General features: G+C 36.5%; 1 protein-coding gene across 10 annotated transcripts in view; it reads right to left on the bottom strand.

The window, feature by feature from the left end:
- Nucleotides 1-22,500, bottom strand: part of FOXP2 (forkhead box P2) — a 560,309-nt gene that overhangs the window by 46,782 nt on the left and 491,027 nt on the right. For 5 of the 10 annotated variants that reach the window (XM_055314791.1, XM_055314793.1, XM_055314790.1 and 2 more), the window contains 5 exons: nt 18,079-18,216; nt 16,711-16,896; nt 14,941-15,106; nt 4,489-4,702; nt 2,605-2,709 (listed from right to left, as the gene is read on the bottom strand). In XM_055314791.1, coding sequence (XP_055170766.1) covers nt 2,605-2,709; nt 4,489-4,702; nt 14,941-15,106; nt 16,711-16,896; nt 18,079-18,216 — 809 coding nt within the window. The remainder of the gene's footprint in view (nt 1-2,604; nt 2,710-4,488; nt 4,703-14,940; nt 15,107-16,710; nt 16,897-18,078; nt 18,217-22,500) is intronic. The other 5 variants (XM_055314795.1, XM_055314798.1, XM_055314796.1 and 2 more) reach the window with 3 other exon arrangements.

Genomic DNA, 22,500 nt, shown 5'->3' with positions numbered 1-22,500 from the left:
AAACACAGGGCTTCTACTAGTTTGTTTGGGCATATGACAAGAGAAAGGGGATCTGGGACTCTAAATTATTTTTCTACTCTCCTTTGTTACTCAACATATGTAGGCTAAATAGTAATAATGAATGGATTTCTTTTATTTCAAACCGATGGATACATTGTCTGATACCGAAGTCAAGCTCAAGCTATACATTTATTTCTAGTGCATTTCAGAAATAAAAATGCCACGATATTTTCTCAGAAAAGTTTTTATAATAAGCACTTGATATAACGTTTCTGGAGGAGAGTAAATAAGAAAACTGGGAGCTAAAAACCCTCTTACAGCTTTTTGACTCGTCTGACAACATTCCTTTCCCCTAAGACTCAATTCTCCCCATTATTACAAAGGAAAAGCAAAATCTTCTTTCCAAGAAAATTCACATTAGTGGTGGTGATGTCTTCTTCATTTCACTTTCCGCACAGACACTAAACTTTTTCTGAATAACTGAACTTGATAACCTAATAAAATATATTATTTCTTTCTTAATTTCCCACTTTAAGAAAAAACAATGCCAGTATGGGAATGTATCTAATAAATACCTTTTTTTTTGCAGTACTGTACACTGGCATTACCTATTACCTCTATCAACAGAATTTATTACAGATCTCTGAGTAAGAGAATCTAAAGCATATCATAACAAAAATGGACTAAAAGAAAGACCTTACAATCTACTGTCACTTGTCCTGTCATCTCTATAAAGTTAATGGGTTGGAAAAATAGCCTTTGGAATCAAAGTTGGTATGTAATTGAAAGGAAATGCTTTTTTAATTGTAATTTCTCTTTCTCTTTCTTTCTTTCTTTCTTTCTTTCTTTCTTTCTTTCTTTCTTTCTTTCTTTCATCCCTGCCCCCCCTATAATTTCTTTTAGTTTTTAAAAATATTAACATGAATGTCAAAAGGAACCATGGAGGGAAAAATGAAGGTTCATATTCATCTGCTTGTTAGGAATAAACATTTATATAAACATTTGAGATGAATAAAAGTGTCCCTTTCCATGTGCTACAAAGGAAAGGACACTCAAGGGAAAATATGTACATTTTCTTAAAACTTATTCATAATTTTGTCAGGGAGAACAACTTGGAGCAATGAGATGGTGATTGGGCTAGTTCTAGGGCTTCAATGACCGTATTTAAGATATGGTAGCAATAGTCCTCTTAATAATCTTAATGGTAAAGAATGATATAACATATTGATAAGGATGAATATATTCAAAGGAAGAAATATGAAATTAGCTGTTAAAAATCCATGTCCCTATATTTTTGTCTTTAACAAATGTTATTTCCTTAGAGAGGAACACTTCAGCAAAGTTACTTATCATTTGAAATGCTCTCTTTGCCTAGAACAGTTGAATCAGTTTCATAACCAACAAAATGGTAGTTCACTGCTGTTCTGGTATAACAGCCAGTGCAAATTTTTATTTAAGGCCATTTACAAAAGCCAAAGCAATATAGTAAGCAAATTTTCTTTTAATTGGTCAGAAATGAGAAAAAGTTAAAAAAAAAATCCTTGTGGAAATCTTACTGTAATTCCGTTATAAAGTTATGAGGATGCCAAGTACTTGTGCCTTGTTGTTAAGGTGCTTTTACTCTATACCCTGTAGTCTACCATTTGTAAACACATCTTTTTGATGTTTCTGCCAACATCCTGGCAACAAAGCAGTGCAATTTCAAATGAGCTAATTAACTTAATTGTTGATGAAGCATGAAACAGTTCATTCACCCTGTTAGCTGCTCCATGACAACATAAGAGTCTCAGCCTGTGAAGTTACTCATCTCCATAAACCTATCTGTAGCTCTCTGTTTAGATCTCTTGTATAGCAGAATTATGCGTGGAAAATGTCTCAAAAAAGATGCATATTCTCATTTGAAAAGGAACCTCTTAAAATTAATATATATATATATATATATATATATATATATATATATATCATGGTATGAAGGAATTAAGGATCCACAAAATTTTGATTTTTAAGCTAGAGAAGCCACGTAATGTATCACACAAATACACAGCCATGAAAGGTTGCTCTGTGATTCTGAGGGCAACAAGAAACAATGTAGATGAAATATAATTATTTCTTAAAATTTTAGCTACTTTCAACTTTCATTTCTTCCTTCTTGTTAAATATATATATGTCGAGCATCATTATTTAAAGGAAGGAATATCAAGCTTGTGATCAAAAAATAAACCTGTAAAATATGTCTGTTTAAAATTATATGTAGTCTATGACTCTTCACGTAATTTCACTTAATTTTTTTATTAAAAACTTGAAATTTAAGTGAATCCTGCACACGTCTCCCAATGATTAATGACACTACTACTGTAGGCTACTATTTTTCATTCATTCAAAAACCTCTAATGAATGATTTCTAAAATATCTTGGTGAAGAGGTAAAGATGAAGTCACCTTCTTGGCCTGTCTTCAGTCATGCACTTGTTGGGACACACAGAAAACACGGAGTGTGCCTCATGATGGACCTTCTTCCTTTGAGCTTTGTGTCATTAATTTACAAAATATGCCTAAAACTCCCACATAATCCACCCCCTTCCCTAAAAAAAGGTAAGAAACCTACTTTAAAAATTGTCCAAAATCTTCACAAATGCTTTCACAGCCTGGCCATTTGCAAACTCCATGGCCATACAGAGTGTGAGAAGCCCCAGTCTCCTCGTGTGACGAGCTGTAGCAAAAGAACACGGCGTCAGATTCATCTCAAAAAGCCATAATCGTTGCAGGCTGCTAGCGCCTGTCAGGTTACGATCAGTGACAAACAGGTCAAAACAGGTCAATTCAGCTCAGAGCAGTCAGAAAAATTTAATCGTTCTATTGAATAGTTCAACTGCCAAGGCTAGATGATGTTCCAATTAGAGGAGAAATAGAGCCAAAGATGACTGTTAATAAAGGATGAAAAACTAAGAGGACTGTATAATATCATATGCTAATCTTGCCATATGACCTTAATGTAACATTTACTTCTAAATAAAAAATATATATTCATATGTGGTCAAATGAAATAAACCTGTGTTTTTAAGAAGGTAATAGGACAGCCACCATAAGATTTTTGAAATGCTGTTTTTCAAGAAGATGTGGACCGTTAGGACCATTTAAATTGTTTAATATTTATGTATGAACCATATATATTTCCACTAGTTACAGCTGATTTAAAAAAATTCTATTTTGGAACAGTATTCATTAGCTATATCCTTCTATAATCATCAAAGACTTTTGACAAGTGAGTTTTATGTCAGACAGAGAGATCCTAGAAAAATCAACCAACTTCTTCAATATATAATCATCAAATTAATCTCAATTAAAACAACAGCATGAAAGCATTCGGAAGCATACCATTTTATAATAATGAAAACTAACAAGAAAAAATTTCCATGACACTCAAATGAAGACCAGAAACACCACCAAATTAGAGCATCCTATTTTAACTGTACTGTAATTAAATATATGGTTCTATAAAAAATGTTTACGAGTAAGAATTTGTTGCTGTCAGGTGGATATTCATATTACATCACAGAATACTTCCAGTCTACTATATTCAAATTTGTCGTATTCAGTGCTGTATACCACAGGAGCCTAAGTCACTCTGTTAAGGAATCTTGCACTTATGTTTCATCTCTTTAAAGATATTTTTCATGGAAAGCAATGTTTTAGCTTATGTGTTTTATGTAGATTAAGGGAACCTGATTAGATGGCTTTATGCTTGAATAAATGGAAGTAAATGGACAAAAAGTACCCGGGTGCTCCTTTTACTAGGGCAGTTTTTACACAACTAAAATAAAACAGGAAGTTGAAAATTATCTAACATAATGTACTCAATGTGGGTAACTGAAATCGAATAATTTTTCTTTGTGAATTTTGAGTAAAATTTATTCAGTTTATACTATTCAATCACTGCCGTAAGTTTATTTTATATTTTTATAAATTCCATCATGCTACACCAATAAAAAGGCAAACCAGATATTCTATCTTCTGGTTTACTACACCTGTGTTTATGTCTTTACGCATATTGATTCTTGGATCTATGGACGTGTTCTTAAACATATATCAAGCACATGTTTTTAAGCATATACTAAGGGGGATATGGATGCATCTTTAATCATTCAAAGAGGGTTCGTAAGTTTAAGAAATGGTAAAATGTTCTCATTTCAGCAATCTGGTTCATCACAACATATTAGCCATAAAAATATGTTGACACATTAATTCCACATGCACATATTAAAAAAATAACTTTCTTCGGGCACATTCCCCACCAAATTCATCACAATTCTGGTATTTGAACTGCCTTCTGAAATGAAAATAATATTTAAGATAAATAATCAAAAGGTTTCTATTTAATTTGTTCTATACATTCTGACCCTGATAAGTACAAATCATTATCCTAGTTTTATGAATGGTGGAAGTAAAAGTTGGTGACATATAAATATAGAATAAATCTCATGAGCTTTACCTGTCTCGCCTTGCACTTAGGACTGAAGACTGTCCATTCACTATGGAATGATGGGTTATTGGTGGTGATGCTTTGGAAGTGGTGGAGGAGGTAGTCGAGGAGGAATTGTTAGTAGTGAGGTCTAGCCCTCCATGTTTAATGCCATTGTCTTCCATACTGTGAACTCCAGTCACTTCTTTCCATAACTGCTGAATCTCAGCAGGACTTAAGCCAGCTATAAAATGAAAGAAAGCCCCACTAATATAACGAGGTAAAGTTCATATAATGAGCTTAGTGTTATTACTGGATTAATGCCAACAACAAAAGTGATGCTACCAGCATAATTAATATACAACAATAAATCACTTTACACCATCAGCACCATTGCCTTTCTCGTGAATAATCAGTTATTCGCTAACGACTATCAATTTAGGAATGGTAGGGTGTGATCATATTGGAAATAATATCAAGGATTAATGGAAAAAAACCAGCAAGTTCTACTTGGAAGTTAAACTATTCAACTTTTAGCAGCAGCTTTTTCTTATTGCTGGTGTTAAGTTTTTATCAGTGAGGAACTGAAAAAGAAATAGATTTGGAAATGAGACATATCAAAAGAAATGAAAAGAAGAAGGAGGATAAACAAAAATGTCAGGGAAAACCAGAACATTCAACTCAGAAGGAAAATATATTTGACAATAAACTTTGACAAAGTTAGTTTGCTCTTTCTCAGACAGGCAAACAAAATAATTGAGTTTCGCTTGGAGGTGCTAAATAAGCCAATATGATTACCTACATGGATCAATTAAGCAGATAATATGGAAACCTCATTTTATGACTGATAGAATGAATGAACCATGCATTTTAAACAACACCCTGATTCAGATCGTGCAAATTTACCAGATTTAAGAAGGAAGAAAACAAAATCAAGGCACAACGCTTTAGCTTTTAACTGTAATTTTGAAATAAGGAATTAAGGGGTTATTGTTCACAGTAGCTGACTTATAAAATTGTACTTATATGTGCCAAGTGCTATGCCTTCATGTATTCTTTCTACACCCTATACTTCTTAATCCTCACTAAATCCAAAGGAGTTGATAACTATATTTTAACCAGTTCATGGATAAGGAAACAAAGTGAGAGAGAAAGAGAGGCTCAAATATGTATCCAAGGTCATAAAACTTCTCTGTGCTAGAGCTTTGATTTAAATCCAGGCAGTTTGGTTTGAATGCCTTTGCTCTTAAGATATCATATTAAAAATACGAAAAATACTGAATAAAGACATACAAGGGCAAATGCAGTTTGTAATTGTGATTGCTATCACTTACTCAGCATCTGCTAGAGTCTGGTGCTTTACATTCATAATCTCAATTAATGTCACCTGATGTTAGGAATCATTACATTTTACAGATGAGGGCATGGCATGGAGGTTTAGAAAGATGAAAGATGTTACCAAATCGCTACGTTCATAGCTAGTTGGACAGAATTCAAACCTAATGTGCTGTGGCTCCAAAATCTAGGCTCTTTATTACCACGTTCATCTGCAACATCTAATGTAAGGATAAAAGTGCTAATCAAACTACCCCCACCTCCAAAATCCAGCACATGTCTCCATCAGATGCTATAAGTGATACAGATCAATCAAGAGATGTGTGGGAGCCGACAGGATGGAACAGGCAGGGGAGACTAGGGGAGAACAGGACGTGATGATGAGGAGAGTGAGCCTTCTCACCCCTACCAAAAATCATCAATCCAGACAGAGAGGTAAGTAGCCCAAAGTGACAGAAGAATTCTCACTGCTCCAAACATAACTTCTGGTCAAATTATTCATCACAGTGGTAACCTTAAATTGCTATGCCTATCACAATTTCTTACAGATAGTTTTACTGAAAGCTATCATTTTGGTGATTCTCTCTCCTGAAGATTTTCAAACAGCCTAAGACTGAAAAAAAGGCAGGCTAACTCAGATTTCCAGTCATTAAAAACGACTTTTTTTTTTTTTTCTGGAGAGAAGAGAATGGCTTAATAAAAGTAAGGTATTTTCTCCATTACATAGGAAATAATTTCTATATAAAGATCATTAATTATTGCTTTAACTCTATCTTTAACCCAGGATTCCGAAACTTTTCTCACTGTAACTTTCTGATTACCTGTCTGTATGAGTTACGTATCCTAACAGCAAAGCTCCATTAGCAAATCCTTTTCTGAGACAGCATCTGCTCTTCTTCTGCATGGGAGCCCTCACCATCTGACTGCCTCTCTGCCCCAGCATCAACTCTTGCCTGGACGATGGCTCTCCTTTTCTCCTTTCCTGTCTTCCTGCTTTCTCCTTGCCTTGCTATAATTTACCACTCTTCCTATATCAGCCCAAATTTATCCCTTTAAATCTAAATTAGGCCATGGGGCTTTCCAGACAAAGTATCCAATGCTTTCCAGAACATTTCGGGGGGAAAAAAAACTATAAGAAAAAGGAACAAACAACAACAAAAAACCCTACTGTGGCTTGTGAAGCACTAGCATTTATTATCTGGGTCTCGCCTGCCTCTGTGATGTCATCTAATGCTCGCTCTCTACATTTCTCTCTCTTATACTAGTTTTCTTCTGCATCTTAGATGCATGAAATATTTGCTCCCTTGCCAGCTTTTGCTCTGGCTGTTCCCACAGCATTGGTGACTTTGTCACAGATCTTCTCAAGGTTTCCTCCCTGCCTTCCCTCAGACGACTTAAGGGTCACCTCCTCTGAGAGCTCTTTGGCCACATTATCACCCCTTCCCCACCTTGCCTTCTAACATTCTCTATCACCTCGCCCTACTTTATTTATCCTTAAATCATTAATCAGTCTCTGAAACCATAGTATTTATTTGTTTGTTTTACTTGTCATCAGTCTCCCTCTACTACACTGTAAACTCAGGCTGGTTAGAGCAGGGATTTCTTATTTTGCCCATCTATCCCCAGTGCTAAGAGCAGTGCCTGGTTATGTGCTTAATAAACAGTAGGTGATTTAATTGATTATAACAGATTCACATAGTTCTTGAAGGTATTTAGGTATTCACATGGAAGTACTGTGGCTCTTGATGTACTTGTGGCATGTTATCTGTGAGCACTGCCATCCTATAAGGCCAATGTCTAAAGAATTAGAAACGGCACTAGTTGATACTAGCAGATTGAGTAGCTAATAAAACTTTACATCTTGGCTAAAGACTCTTAGATGCATTTTAGACACTATACCAGTTAAAGATGTTATTAATAATTTAGTTTTTGAATTTTATTAACAATTCAGTTAACCTAAGTATCTACTTACCTTTTAAAAGCAGACTTCTCTTATAACACTCATTTGTGTTGCAAATTAGTGGTATCACCATGACTTTACAATGATATGGCAACAAATACTAAGCGCATAAACACTTGATAAATAAATAACCTGGTTCGCTATCCAAATAAGGATCCTTAATTAAACAACAAAGAAAATGGTTTTTAAAGATCACAGATATGGGGCGGAGAAGAGATGATGTCAAAGAGAGATTCCCGTTAGTAGAAGTGGTTCCCAAAAGTGTCTGCGTATTAGACTCATTTGGGGGCATTTGGAAACTTCTGCTGACCTGACCATAGCCCAAACCAATTAAATCACAATTTCTGGAGGTAGGACATGGGTATCAGTCTCTTTCTGGAGCCCCACAGATGATTCCAATGTGCAGATCATTTGGGAGGAATATTTTTAAAAGCAAACTACTTCATTGCTCATGAAACAAAGTTTTCACATCTACAATTTGCTTAGTTCTTTTCTATGGATACAAAACTATGCATATGAAACAATGAGCCAATCAATTTTGTAGGATTCTGAAAGTTTGTGAATTTTGAATTTTTGGTGATTTACAAGAATTAACTTGTTTTTCAGGCAATAATATAATATGCTCAGTATTGCCTAAACTGTGTTCTGTGCAACAGTGCTCTTCTAAACACTCCTAATCTAAGAGATCTAAGAGGTCTTTGGTCTCTACCTTGGGAGACTCATGACTAATGTTAACATGTACATCAGTTCCAAGATGCCTAGGAACAAAACCCAAAAACCAATCACAAAAAGAAAACTTAAGTCTCTTGTTTAACTCAGCATTTTACAAATCTGTTTGAGGATAAAAAGAAAAACAAGTGCAAAACCCTTTTTACAATTACACTAATTTATTTCAGTTTTAAATACTGGGTGTAGGCTTAGAATTCATCAAGTGATCTCCAGTCCCTCCCTTGAACTGCAGGCTGCCTATTTATAAACTTCACAGATTTTTTTTTTTTCTAAAATTAGTTTGCTTCTAGACTAAGTTTCTGTTTATACAGCCTCTCTGACCCCAACTCACTCTTCATCTCTGTTTTTTTTTAGAAACTTACCGGTGCTTCTGATATACCAGTCACTCTTCTCCATGCTTCAGTGCTAATCCATGACCTCAGATTCTATTATTATCCCCATTCTAGAGATGAGGACACTGAGGAACAGAAAAGTTGAGTAGCTCTAGAGCTAATGCGTGGCAGGGCTTCTCACATCTTTAGGTCATTTGTTCACATAACCTCTTTCCAGGACTCTGTCCCTGGCCACCCTGTCTACAAGTTCAACCCGTCCCATTTCCTACAGTCTCTTCCTTTTTTTCCTACACTGACTTTTAAGGTTTTTTTCCTTAGCACTTATCACTATATGTTTTACTTAATTTATAATAAAAGTTTTTCAGTGGCAGGGGTTTCTGTGTTTTGGTGACTGTGTTGCCCCCAGTGCCTGTAAGAGCACCTCCAGTGAATGAAAGCTCCAAGGATAACAAGTTATACAACTGACGGGAACATGCTGGCAAACATAATCTGGGAATCAGTGGACTAGACCATCATAGAATAATAGGCAACTTAAAATCTTTAGTAAGGATGATTCAATTTCTTAATAGCTTATTTCAAGGATACATGGCATATAATACTAGTGCCAAGATGTTGTGTGATTATGCAATTTTAAAATTCCATGACTTTAAAAAAAAATCAAGAAATGAGGATGGGTGATGGCTTTGGGATGATGACTTGGGCTTACTTTTGTTCACTGCCCATACTACAAATAAGCATTAAAAGGTTTGTTTTCCTAGGAGTTGAATGAATACAAGGATGAATTCCTAATCAATTTGCATGTAATACCACAGGTAAAGCAATTAAATAATAATTCCTTAATCCTGGATTGAGAATTTGTGGAGTAACTACTGGGTGACAAGTGATGTGCTAAGAATTAATTAAAATTTGGTAATTCACATCTAGATTATACATCCTTGGGGCATATAGGTTTTAAAAATTCCAGTGGCTTTCCTTATTGGTAAAAATTACAGTCACAGCTTTTCACACCCCAAAATGAAAGATTCTCTCAATGTCCTTTCATTTTCTATGTCTACTAATTAATTTTTAATATTAAATAATTTTTATACATTATGATGTAAAGTCTACTGTGATTTTTAAAAAAATTATCTTATTTGTACTCTGCTTATTTTCTAGGGTTACTTATAACTAAAAGTAATAAAATCAAATTTTGGTAGAAGTATTTGTATCATTCATATATTTTATGAAAACAATTTGATATTTAATCACAAGAATTATTGAACTATTATCACATAATTTTCACTTTTCATCTTAAATTTCACATTAAAAAGCACTAGTATATTACACATGGCCAAATAACTGAATCATAGAGAAGGGTGTACATTGCAAAATTAAATTTCCCTACCCACCCTCACCCTCTCACTCCCTTGTTCTCCTCTCCAGAGGCAACCATTATTCTGGTTTCTAGGCTACCCTTCAGAGATCTATGTGTTCATTTAAAATCTGCCAAACCTAACATTTTATTGATTTATATTTGACTGGAGGTCTACTTTAACCTGTAGGTACAGTGCCCGTCTTTAAACATATATAAAATGTATGTTTAATGAGAGGTGGACCTAATACATATTTTGCCCAAATGCTGAGTTAGAAGGAATACAACAGCTAATTGACTAAAATTGAGACCAAAGGCAAACATCTCCACTAAAGAAGGAACTTCTGGGATACTAGAATACATCTGAAATACATATAAAAATTCCTACTATGATTTTACTATTAAAATTTTTATAGGCTGCATTTTTAAAATTTGATATTTTATTTTTAAAAAAAAAGTAATTTTCTGAGTTTTCCTCATCATGAAACTTTAATGTGGCAAAGCTGACATTCTGCTTTGGAGTCTTCCCTCAAGATAAAGAAGTGACAAACAACTTTATAAAGACTTACGGCCTAAATGGAGATAAATTCCTTTTCGTGTATGTGTGCTGGTACACCAAACAATTCTGCGACAATAGAATTAGGATATAATTTAATCCCCACCTTTCTATCTTATTTACATTTTCTCAAAAACTAACTTAACACACTTAATATTTCCCTATGTACTTAATTTTTTGTAAGTTAGTTTTTGTGTTTTGTTTTGCTTTTAGAGAGGGAGCATGAGGTGGGCAGAGGGAGAGGGAGAGAGAGAACCTTAAGCAGGTTCCATGTCTAGGGCAGAACCCATTACAGGATTCGATCTCATGATGCTTAGATCATGGCCTAAGCCGAAATCAAGATTCCAATGCTTAACCAACTGAGACACCCAGGCTCGTAAGTTAGTTTTTATACATAATATTAACAGCATTCATGGTTAACTTTGCAAAATTTTATTCCTGCAATAATAAATATACATTTAAATTTTACCTTACTGATGGGAGTTTTCATATATAAAACCCCAAAGGAGAGATGCCTGGGTGGCTCAGTGATTGAGCGTCTGCCTTTGACTCAGCTTGTGATCCTGGTGTCCTGGGACTGAGTCCCGCATCAGGCTCCCTACAGGGAGCCTGCTTCTCTCTCTACCTATGTCTCTGCTCCCTCTCTGTGTTTCTCACAAATGAATAAAATCTTTTAAAAAATAAAAAAATTAAAAACCCAAAGGAGAGTTTCCTTCCAAGTTGCAAATTGGAGATTGACTGGTATTTAAAAGGGAATACTAAAATGCTAACAGTAATTCTACATGGCATGCATTGTTTGTTATCCTGATTATATATAATGGCAATCTCTGCAAATACATGATCACAGATGAGGCAAAAAATCGGGATGCCAGAAGTGATACTGAAGTAGACATTTGGCTATTTTGATTCCCATAAGCAGAGAATGAGTCAAGGCCAAATAGCTGATCTTGGCCGCATATTCGTCGGAAGACAAACTTGAGCACATTCCTACCTCAGGATGTTATATTTTACCTAAAAACAATTTAATTTTATTTATTACTCAACAGTTGTCTCATTCCAAACTCATCTAGTTCTAGAAGGCCTAAGTTCAAACTTGTGCTGGCTAGATAGCCTCGCAGTCCTTGTTTGGTCTTTCAAATTGGTCACAAAAGCATTACATTTTAAACCACTTTCATAAATTCAAAAACATGTAGATGGTTAGAAGGAAATAAAGTTTTTACCAGGTATTTTTTAGTCGCTGTAGTCATAGGAAGCCTGTGAGTATAGTGCGTATTGGAATACGCTGACTTCTATCTCATGTCAAAATCATATCAAAGTTTGAAGTGCATGCACAATAATTTCCTATTACCTGTAGACAGTGGTACTGGGTCATGAAAATGTGTCACGAAGTAATTACTAGCTGACACATAAACTGTACTATCCATGGAGCAAATAGCCTCATAATCAGTATTTTATTTGATATTGATTTACAAATCCATCCTTTTGTATTTGACTTCTGTATACCTACAGTCACCTCATACGTGCATTTGGAGATGGTAATTTCATTGCATCTCTTCTATTAAAACCCAGTATTATAGTAATATTCATGATGACTTTAAATGCTTAATGTTTAAAATAATTTACTTTAAAGGATGGCATGATAGATTACATCATTTTGCAACACAGAGAAAAATGTCTATAAATCTTCTACTCTTATCAAAATTATTATAATTTTGTTACTTCTGTCTCATTTTCATACACTTATTTTATATAAGGCTGAAAGAAGCTGGAACTTTAAAAAGTAGCCTGAGGAGACTGTATTAAATCATGGGGATAAATACTTCAAATATGGCATATTTTTAAAGACCCAATGAGATCATCATTGTGTATAAATCCTACTTGGTTTTCATATGGTTATTATTCATGGCTAATCAATCAACCAATCAAAAACTTGGTACAAAGTAAACTGGGAAACTGATGGTAAAAACGTTTAAAATATTTAAATTATTTTCATCTGAGATAATCAGGGGCTAAGGCAAAAATAATTCCAGGCTTACCTTATCTAACAATTACTTTTTTACTTTCTTCCAGTCCAATTTTAGGATTCCAGCACCACCCTATGAAATTATGTTCCTTTACTACAGCTGGCTTATCTGACACATTCTGCCTATATTTGGCTGGTGATTCTCTATAGTGGTACTTTTCACACTTCTTCCTCTAAACAGTAAAAACACAATGATGACTTTCATGTTTTTTATTTAAAATATAAATATTCTGCTCAAACCCCGATGTGTTTTCAGATTTATTTCCTTTTCCTTGATGTTCTCTATCTTGTGTATTTAATTTCTCATATATTTTATGGACAGTACAAACAGAAAAAAAGGAAAAAAAAGATAATTTTATTTTAAAAAGTTCAGAAATAAGAAAATTTTCATTTGAAAACTATAAAAATGGTTATATCATAATAAATTTTCCTTGTTTGGCAAGATATCTGTATGCTTGTTTTGGAAGAAAATAGTTTTAACAAATATATTGCACTTAAATTATATTTTGCCTTTGTGAACACCTATTTTAAACTTTCTTGAAGTGTTTGTTTCAATGGTTTTATTCAAATAAGATCCTGCTTCTCTCTACTGATGAGATTCTTATATGATTAGATCCTAAATATAGAATTTATATAAATTTAATTGAAAAAACTCAATGAGATACATTTATTGCTTCTGTTTTAGTGTAGTTTCTACCAAAGAAATCCATGTTTACATTGAATTAATTTATACACAGTTTTTTAAAAAGTTTATTCTTCATTTGTCCTCAAGTTGCATTTATTTTTTCAGAGAACAACAGTTTATGAGTAGAACATTCATGGGCATGGTGACACTATGGTTTATTCCAATTCTCTTTGGAATGGTGCAGAAAAGTGGTTTTATTGCCTTCTTTTTCTTTCACTATTTAAACTTTATCTTTCTTGATTTCCTAAGAGTGATTCAGTCAGGTGAATTAGAAGATCTGAAGTAGAGGGAAGGAAAAGACTCTGGGAAAAATATTTATTCTTTCCTATTCAATTATTCTTGATTGTCTTTTAAAAAAAAAAATTTATTTGAAAGAGAAAGAGATAGAGCACGAGTGGGTGGAGAGGCAAAGGGAGAGAACCTCAAGCAGATTCCACATCCAGAACTGAGCCCAACGTGGGGCTCGAACTCACAACCCTGAGGTCATGGCCTGAGCTGAAATCATGACTCAGATGCTAACCGACTGAGCCACCTAGGCAACCGACTTTCTTCAGTATATCCTGTTGAGTCAGAAAAAATAACAAAAAAATACTACTACCACCATGTGAGCCCCTTTGTAACAAATGTAATTAAAGTCCATTTGGATTAAAATTTGTTCCAACAAAATCCAAATGAAATTAGAATGTGCTTTTATGACGTTTACTGATTTGACTCTCACCTGTACCAAGAATTTACCACACAAAGAGTCATTTTGTTTACCGCTGTCATTTTTTAAACTAAGAATACTTCCATGTCTCAAAAGTTAAGAGTCAAATGATGAATATGTACAATTGTATGATTTATAGTGTATCATAGTATCGTATTATCAGAGTACATCCAAAGTTTTCTCATCAGAAAAATAAGAATACAGCTGACAGCTATTTGAAGCTATGAATTACAATATATGCATAGGCATTATTATTTTAGAGAAATAAGATCAATACATGGTCCCACGGTATATGATGGGGTCTTACAAAGCATAACTTGGAATACGCTTTGTATTAATACATAAAGACTCTTTTCTTACAAGTGAGAGTTTCCGTGTGAAGATTAAGAACTTCTTTTTTTTTTTTAATCAGTTCTCCACCAAAACTCCCATCAGCTCACTTTTGTTTAAGCGGAGTGTTATTAGCTTTCCCACTAATCGAATTCTCTACAGGTCTACAGTGTATATTCAATAGTGCTTAAATCGTGTTGCCCTTATAAATCATTTTCTTCCATAAGACTAATATATACACATTTAATATCTAACAAAACACTTGAAAGCGGTTTTACTACACAGCTAAAAGCAGCGCGTAGCAAAATTTCTGAGTCTCAGGAAAATGGGCCATGCAACCACATTAACGATTGTGTTTTAATAATAAACCTGAAGGTCATAAAAGCAAAATTTCTCAAGGCATAAGGCAGACAGGCCATGAAATGGTAGAAAGTGCAATATGAGGAATGAAGTGTGCACCACGTTTCGTATGTACCTTGAGGCAGCGATTGGACAGGAAGTGCCGCCTGGCCAGGTGGGATGGAGATGAGTCCCTGACGCTGAAGGCTGAGCAGATGCTGCTGCTGCTGGAGTTGTTGCATCTGGAGGAGCTGCTGCTGGAAGACAAGCTGCTGCGCTGCCAACTGCTGCTGCTGCTGCTGCTGGTGCAGAAAACCCGGCCCGGTGAACGGCGGGGAACACATGGTCTGCACAAACAGCTCTCACACAGAGAAATGCACACTGCTTTCATTGCCCCGGTGAGTTTCTGAATGGTCATCCCATGGTCAAGGTTCAAAAGCAGAATGTGAGCAAGTTCTAGATTTTCAGTTGCCTTTCTTTCAAATATTACACAGCAGCAGAGAACCAAGGAACTTGCATGAAAAGAGTACGGAACGAGGCCTAGAAACAGTATGTTGCAAAAGTTTGGACTTAAAAAAAAAAAAAAACGAAACAAGAAAACTTGGCTTATTGCAGATGATAATAAGTTTATCTACACTAAAAAAAATCACACTTTATAGAAACTGTCAACTCCAACAACCTTCTTTTCTTTCTTTTTTTTTTTTTTTTTTTTTTTCCGACTGAGGGAGTTTGGCCTGCAGAGGCCCATGAATACAATCTCCAGCGATCTATTAGTAAACTGGGATGTAGCCTTCAGAGGACAGGCCTGTTAGCTCTCTCTCTTCCTCTCCTCTCTTGTTGGAATACATTAAAGGCCAAATTATGTTCCGGGCAAGAAAAAGGGCCCTCATAATAAGGAAAAGTATAACTTCCAACTTTGTGAGGCATTACAAGACAAACCAGGGTTCTTTGGACTCGGGAGGGTATGAGAAGGCAGTCACACTTCAGAGAAAGACAAGCTGCTGGGGAAGACCTTTCCTTTTTAGTTTGGGGAAAAGAGAAACTTCTGATGCGCTCACTGGAAAACAGACTGCATAATGGAGCAAGTCATGTGGATTGCCCAAAGCCTCCGGAGAAATAAGGGAGCAATTTCTATTCTGTAGTTGATGGCTGTCTGAAATTCTATTCACAAATCCAAACAGAAACAAAGCCTCAGGAGGTCAAAACTGTTTCCTGTACGTTTGCATAATGGGCAGCTTGAAGACAACGGCTCTGATACCTGCTGATCAATTTAACTACTTCAACATGTTTTGTTTGTATTATGTTTATATTTGATGCAGTTTGCTGACAAGTGCGAGCTAGGCCCGAGAAGCCGGCCTGTCAGTTTGATTTATGAGCATATCAAACTGTAACTTTCTACTCGCCACTCCAAACCTACAGTAGCAGTTCATTAATCAGGGGCCCGTGACTTTGAAATCTGTGTTCCACCGGTTTCTCCCCCGAATCCCCACCCCGCTCCCCCACCCCCCCCCAACAACCCCCAACCCCCAACCACGGGCGACAATTGCATGCACGTTCTCTGAGCTGCACCACTGAGAAAAATAAGGTTCCCTCACCAACTTAGATTCTCGGTGAATACAAGATAATCAGTACTTTGTCCACCACAGAGCTCGCTCTTTGTACACTGTGATTCATTAGTGAACATTAGGCGACAGACAGCAGCATTGGATTGTAACTCTCAAGTCCCATGCTACAAAAAAGGAGAGCAGGAGAGTTCTACTGTCACTGTTAGTAAGCTGGGTGAAAAAGGACCATCGGGCATCTTTGAGGGCGAGAGCCTGGTGCTAGGGGAGGTGTCAGGCGGCCCTGACCTCGCGGCGCCCCTTCCCCGCCTGGCGCTGAGGCGCCCCCTGCCCAGCGCTCCTACCTCTTTCGCCTGCTTGCCGGGGTGCGGCGGCGGCGGCGGCTGCTGGGGCTGCTGCTGCTGCTGCTGTTGCTGCTGCTGCTGCTGCTGCTGCTGTTGCTGCTGCTGCTGCTGCTGCTGTTGCTGCTGCTGCAAAAGCTGAAGATGTAACTGCTCTTGCTGTTTCTTGTAAAACTCTTGTAGTTGTTGCTGAATAAACCATTTTGACTTTAATAAATAAAGGCAAAAGTTGCATGTATTATAAATCTCCTAAACTCTTCTAGACTGGCATATGGTAGAGCAGCCATTAAGATTCACCTCCCAAGAACAACCAAAAAAAAAAAAAAAATCTGTGGTGAACTCCAGGAGACAAGTCTACATACACTTGGGTTGTTTTGTTTTGTTTTGTTTTGTTTTTTGTTTTCCAAGGCAGCTCTGAAATTTTCCAATCCACTATCCAAAAACTCCAAAACAAAACGGCACAGAGAACCTGTATTCTAAAGGGCCTGAACCACATGGATACCCTAAATGACTGCATCTGAAATCCCAACAGGATATGAAACTAGGTGCTACTCTACCATTTATGAGGCCCAAATAAGACAGCTATAGAAAAATCCGGTGGTTTGAGCTTGATTGGGGAGCATGTTTCATCCATCAGATGTACAGAAGAATGTCAGACTGACAAATCTAAGCAACTAGCCTGTGGTCATCATCCACAGATGAGAGCAAAGTAATTAAATCGACAAGAATTCCGGGAAAGCACAGTCCTTCCTCTATGATAAGTAAGTCTACAACATAAAGTCTGAGTCCACTAGAGGCTCCAATAAGGCACATATTAGGAACATGAGTTTTGTTAGTTAAAGGAGAAAGCTTACATGGATTAGTGGTTTAACAGCTTAATTTTTTTTTAATAAAGTAGATTATTTTCTATGTCTAAACACTGAATATATTTTGGAAAGGAAACCGGAGGATGCTACTTTCCCTACTGCAACCAAATGGCCAGTTCAAATTTTATACTTAAGGGAGCAAAGAGGAATACTGAAGTGGTGAGGAGTTTCAAAAGCAAGAATTATCTAGAAGTCCCTTTGCACTTTTGTGGGCATGCCTACAAATCAAATGTAGTAATAAGCATATGAACACTTAGATATTTATTCCATGGCGAAGCTACACCTCTCTCCGCTTTCATTCTAGACTTTGATGAATTTAAAAGGACTAAGGGATCTAAATTTTCTTACGTGGTTCTGCAGTTACAATGCTACATTCATGTTCTTGCATGCTGACCAGCTGTCCTCTCAAGTGGAGAAGGACTGTCAAATACGCCCATGGCCCTGTGGACACAGATGCACGCCTTCTGTGCCATGCTAGAACACCAAAGCAGGTAACCCACATTACCTGCTGCAGCATGACTGCCTGCTGCTGCTGAAGGAGGGCTTGGAGCTGCTGAGGAGACAGGACTTGCTGCTGAAGGATCTGCTGCATTTGCTGAGGGGTGATCACCTGGGGAGTCATCATGGCCACTGACACGGGCACCTGGACAGCGACAACGAGAGAAAGCGAGCGGGGGGTCATAACCAAATGTCTGCTCACCTATGGCACAGCTACACGGGATCTCTAAAAATTCTTTAGAAATGAAGACTGACAATTTGTATATAATATTTGTCATACTGCTTACCTATTTGATAATAATATGAAAGACGCTGGCCCTCCAGAGGCATCCGTTTTCAACAGATTATATACCTTTACGTTCCTTACCTCTATGTATTGTGCTAAGATGGAGCTTTGACTAGGGTGGCTAAAAATAAACAATTACATGTCCACGTTCTCAATACTTCATAACTGACAATCTCGCCAATGTCATGGGGCTATCAACATAAAGCCTTTTGGAATGGTTTAGAAGTACGATTAAAATAAATAGTAAAGATTAAACAATTAGAAAGATATGCATATAAGTATCTGCTATCAAACCCAGTAAAGAGAGCACATGTAGAAAGTACTTAAGCATAAAACGCAATCACCATCTTCAGAATTTTATGGATATATACAAAATATGGAAGTATTAGAAAAATACAAATAGTCATACATATTACTTCACGAGTATGTGTAACAACTCATATAGGAGATATATATGTGTGTGTGTATATATATCAATGAATATACATATACATATCAATACATACATACAATATCAATACATACATCAATGTTCATATACATATCAATGTATATCCAGATATATCCATCTCTGTGTGTGTGTGTGTGTGTGTGTGTGTGTGTATATATATATATATATATATATATATATATATATATATCTCCAGAAAATAGCTACCTAGACAGGTCCTCTCAAAGAAGGAATCATAAGCCAAGAGTCCTTTTCTTTCTTTTTAAAAATATTTTATATATTTATTTGACAGAGAGAGAGAGCACAAGCAGGGGGAGCAGTAGGCAGAGGGAGAAGGAGAAGCAGGCTTCCCATGGAGCGGGGAGCCCAATACGGATCTCGATCCCAGGGATCGACCCTGGGATCACGACCCGAACCAAAGGCAGGCAGATGCCTAACCTACTGAGCCACCCAGGTACCCCAGTATCCTTCTTCTTTAAACATTTTCTTATTTCAAGCTAACTAGGTTTATATGAGGGAGGCTGGAAATCTGAAGATTATTCAAAGGTTATTCATTAAACTGGAAAAAAAAAGTATTTTGCTTAACATTTTCTTTTTTCTCAAGGTTCTGAGAATTACAGAATCAAAAGGAAAAGCAAACAAGGTGGGAGGGAAAGACATAGAGGAGAAAGGAGGGGCAAGAGAAATACAGAGAGAGAGAGAGAGAGAGCCGGGGAGAGAGTCCTAGTGGAGAGGCAGGGCAGGTGAGCAGGAGAACCCGGGGGCGGGGGGGGGGGGAGGAGAGCCCGCGGTAGAGGCTCGGCAGGCCACAGCTGTGCCGGGGGAAGGCACTGCTTGTACTGACCCGCGTGTAATCAAACAACGTGTCCACTTGGCAAGTTTGCAACCTCTGAAAAAGCAATCCCTTTCTTTCCTAGAAAAAAAACAATCTATTTTTACTGTAAATAAAAGCAAGTGTTTATATAAATACTCCTTCAGAACAAATCCATGGGACAACGTGTCTTGGAAAACAGAAAAAGATTAATAGTCATGGTTCACCATTTTAATAGTCATTTCTACACAGTTCAAACTTTCCTGGCACTTCACGTTATGAAGAAAGGGGAAATTGATAATGAAAAAGAAGTGCGGAGAGAAAAAGAATAAAAGAAATGCAGGGTGGATAAATCTCCCCTGTCTCAAACAAATAAAACTTCATATTTTATGCTAAGAAATAACTTTGTCTTTTCTATCCCATGTTGGTATCTCAGAATATGGATTGACTAGAACTAGTTTTGCAACACGAAGAAAAAGAATCACAGTATGACAGCGAAAAACTCAGTGATTTTCACAAGTATTTCTAGATTTTTTTTAGAACACACTGACATACCTGTAAGTTACTGCATGTGAATTATCATAATAAAAGGCATTCTGAAGTGCGTGCTACAAAATTAATTTACCCAACGGGGTTGCCCAAGTGTTTAGTTCTTTAAAAATTGAGTGACTAGTTAACTTAATTGTTTGTGCCTTTATAAACAAATAGAATGGTTAGAACAGGCAGTCTTAAAATTAATCTATCACAAAGATGCCTTTTCTTCCATCAATTATTTATCTCATCCTATCTTCAAATAATGGGAAATCAAATCAAAATGAAGAGACAGGTGAGACAGAAAAGCTAACCTTTAAAAAGGCTGCCAATCCAGATATACAGATACTACATATTGGTGGACAGATAGTACATATATGTAGATAACCAAATACATACACATAGATCTATACCTTCTATAAAGTCAATCACATGATAAAAACTTGCCAATCTTCTCTCATGTAAGCCCTGTATCACTTTTTAGCATATGGAGAGCTTTCACTTAATTATCTCTAGATCTACAAGGAAAAGCACTTGTTATACATGACTCATAACAAATGCACTTTTTAAGAAGTTCTACGGATGGAGGCCTGTCATAACACACTGCAAGTTTACAGTTAGATTCCAGCTTACTTAAGTTATATGACTCTATAGCATGTTGCAACTGTGACTGATTTCGTGTCTAAGCAAATTTAAGCAAGTATTGTACCGTCTTTGCATTTTAGAGTTCATTAGCCCTTTTACTACGGATAGGTAATTTTTTACTTTTAAAATGGTTTGGGGACGACTGGGTGGCTCAGTGGTTGAGCGTTTGCCTTTGGCTCAGGGCGTGATCCTGGGGTCCCGGGATTGAGTTCCACATCGGGCTCCCCGCAGGGAGCCTGCTTCTCTCTCTGCCTATGTCTCTGCCTCTCTCTGTGTGTCTCCCATGAATTTAAAAAAAAATTTAAAAAACGGTTTGTATTTCCCTTATAATGAAAAGTTGATGACATAAAAATAACCAACGCATCCTCCTCCACCTAAAATCCTATGTATCACATATATGAGATGTTCTGCAAGTTTTACAATGATAGGTAGAAAGACAAGCCAACTCACACATAACTAATTGAACACTCTCTTCCATAAGATATGTAGGAAAGCACAAATCAAAATTAATTATATATGTAGGAAAACACAGGTGCACTTCTGAGGGATTTCTAACACCACAAAGAAGCCAATACTATCATCTCTAAATCCACACACATAAGCTCATCTCAAGAGGAATGTCTGACACTACTAAAACATTTAAATAATTTTTATAAACAGAAAATTAGTTTTCCTTACAACAAATATCAGTTATATGTTATATGTAGGAAGCTTCACTTGCCTTGTTTGGAAATTAGTGATTTTAAAAATGTAAAACCTCTCCATTTTATTTTTATTTATGATAGCCACACAGATAGAGAGAGGCAGAGGGAGAAGCAGGCTCCATGCACCGGGAGCTCGACGTGGGACTCGATCCCGGGTCTCCAGGATCGCGCCCTGGTTCAAAGGCAGGCGCCAAACCACTGCACCACCCAGGGATCCCAAACTTCTCCATTTTAAACAACTCATTTCAAGTGACACATCTCCTTTGCTCCTCTTTTATCACTTTTTTTTTACAGTCTCAATGCATTTCTTGGCTTCTCTAAACCACTGTTAAGAATTCACTGACAAAGATGGGTAGAGATTAAATTGAGTACGTAAGAAATTTTTTTTTTGGAGATTATGCTACTTTATCAATATTTAAACACGTAAGACCAGCATCATATTTGAAAATATATGGATAGATTTCTGAAACATATATACCTCAGTCAGTCCAACCTTAAGCTTAAGAAAATATTTTCCACTAGATATGCAAATATCCTAATGAGGGACAACAATTTAGATATGCGGTAAAGGAGGGGAAGGACAGCTTACCTCAGATATCTTCTGGTGAGAAGGCGAATAAAAGTCTGGTAGGGTCTAAGAAGATGTGATACGTTCTACAGTCACAAAATGGAAGAAACAGCTGGTTCTGAATGGGTGTCCTAGCAAAAACTATAGTCTATCAACTAAAGTCCTTAAAAGTAAAGGAAGGGAACGAAGTCCACTTTGGGAGATTTCTTTTTCTTTCTTGGTGTTTACTATACTGACAGATCTAAGATTCCCCACAGTGATGCACCCAGTAAGGGTCTCATTTGCCCTTATTTATTTTTCTTGTTAGGTGAATTAGGCACAAACCTGATGTATTGATTGGCCTGTGTGCGAAGAAGTAACGGGTCAATGGACAGAAAGTTACCATTCTGAAAAGAGAGAGGAAAACTTCTGCAACTGTCCTGAAGTGAGTCAA

The sequence above is a fragment of the Nyctereutes procyonoides genome, unplaced genomic scaffold, assembly GCF_905146905.1.
Source record: "Nyctereutes procyonoides isolate TBG_1078 unplaced genomic scaffold, NYPRO_anot_genome, whole genome shotgun sequence".
In the NCBI taxonomy this organism is placed as follows: domain Eukaryota; kingdom Metazoa; phylum Chordata; class Mammalia; order Carnivora; family Canidae; genus Nyctereutes; species Nyctereutes procyonoides.
The sequence above is the reverse complement of the archived record's forward strand: the minus strand, read 5'-3'. Positions and strand labels throughout refer to the sequence as shown.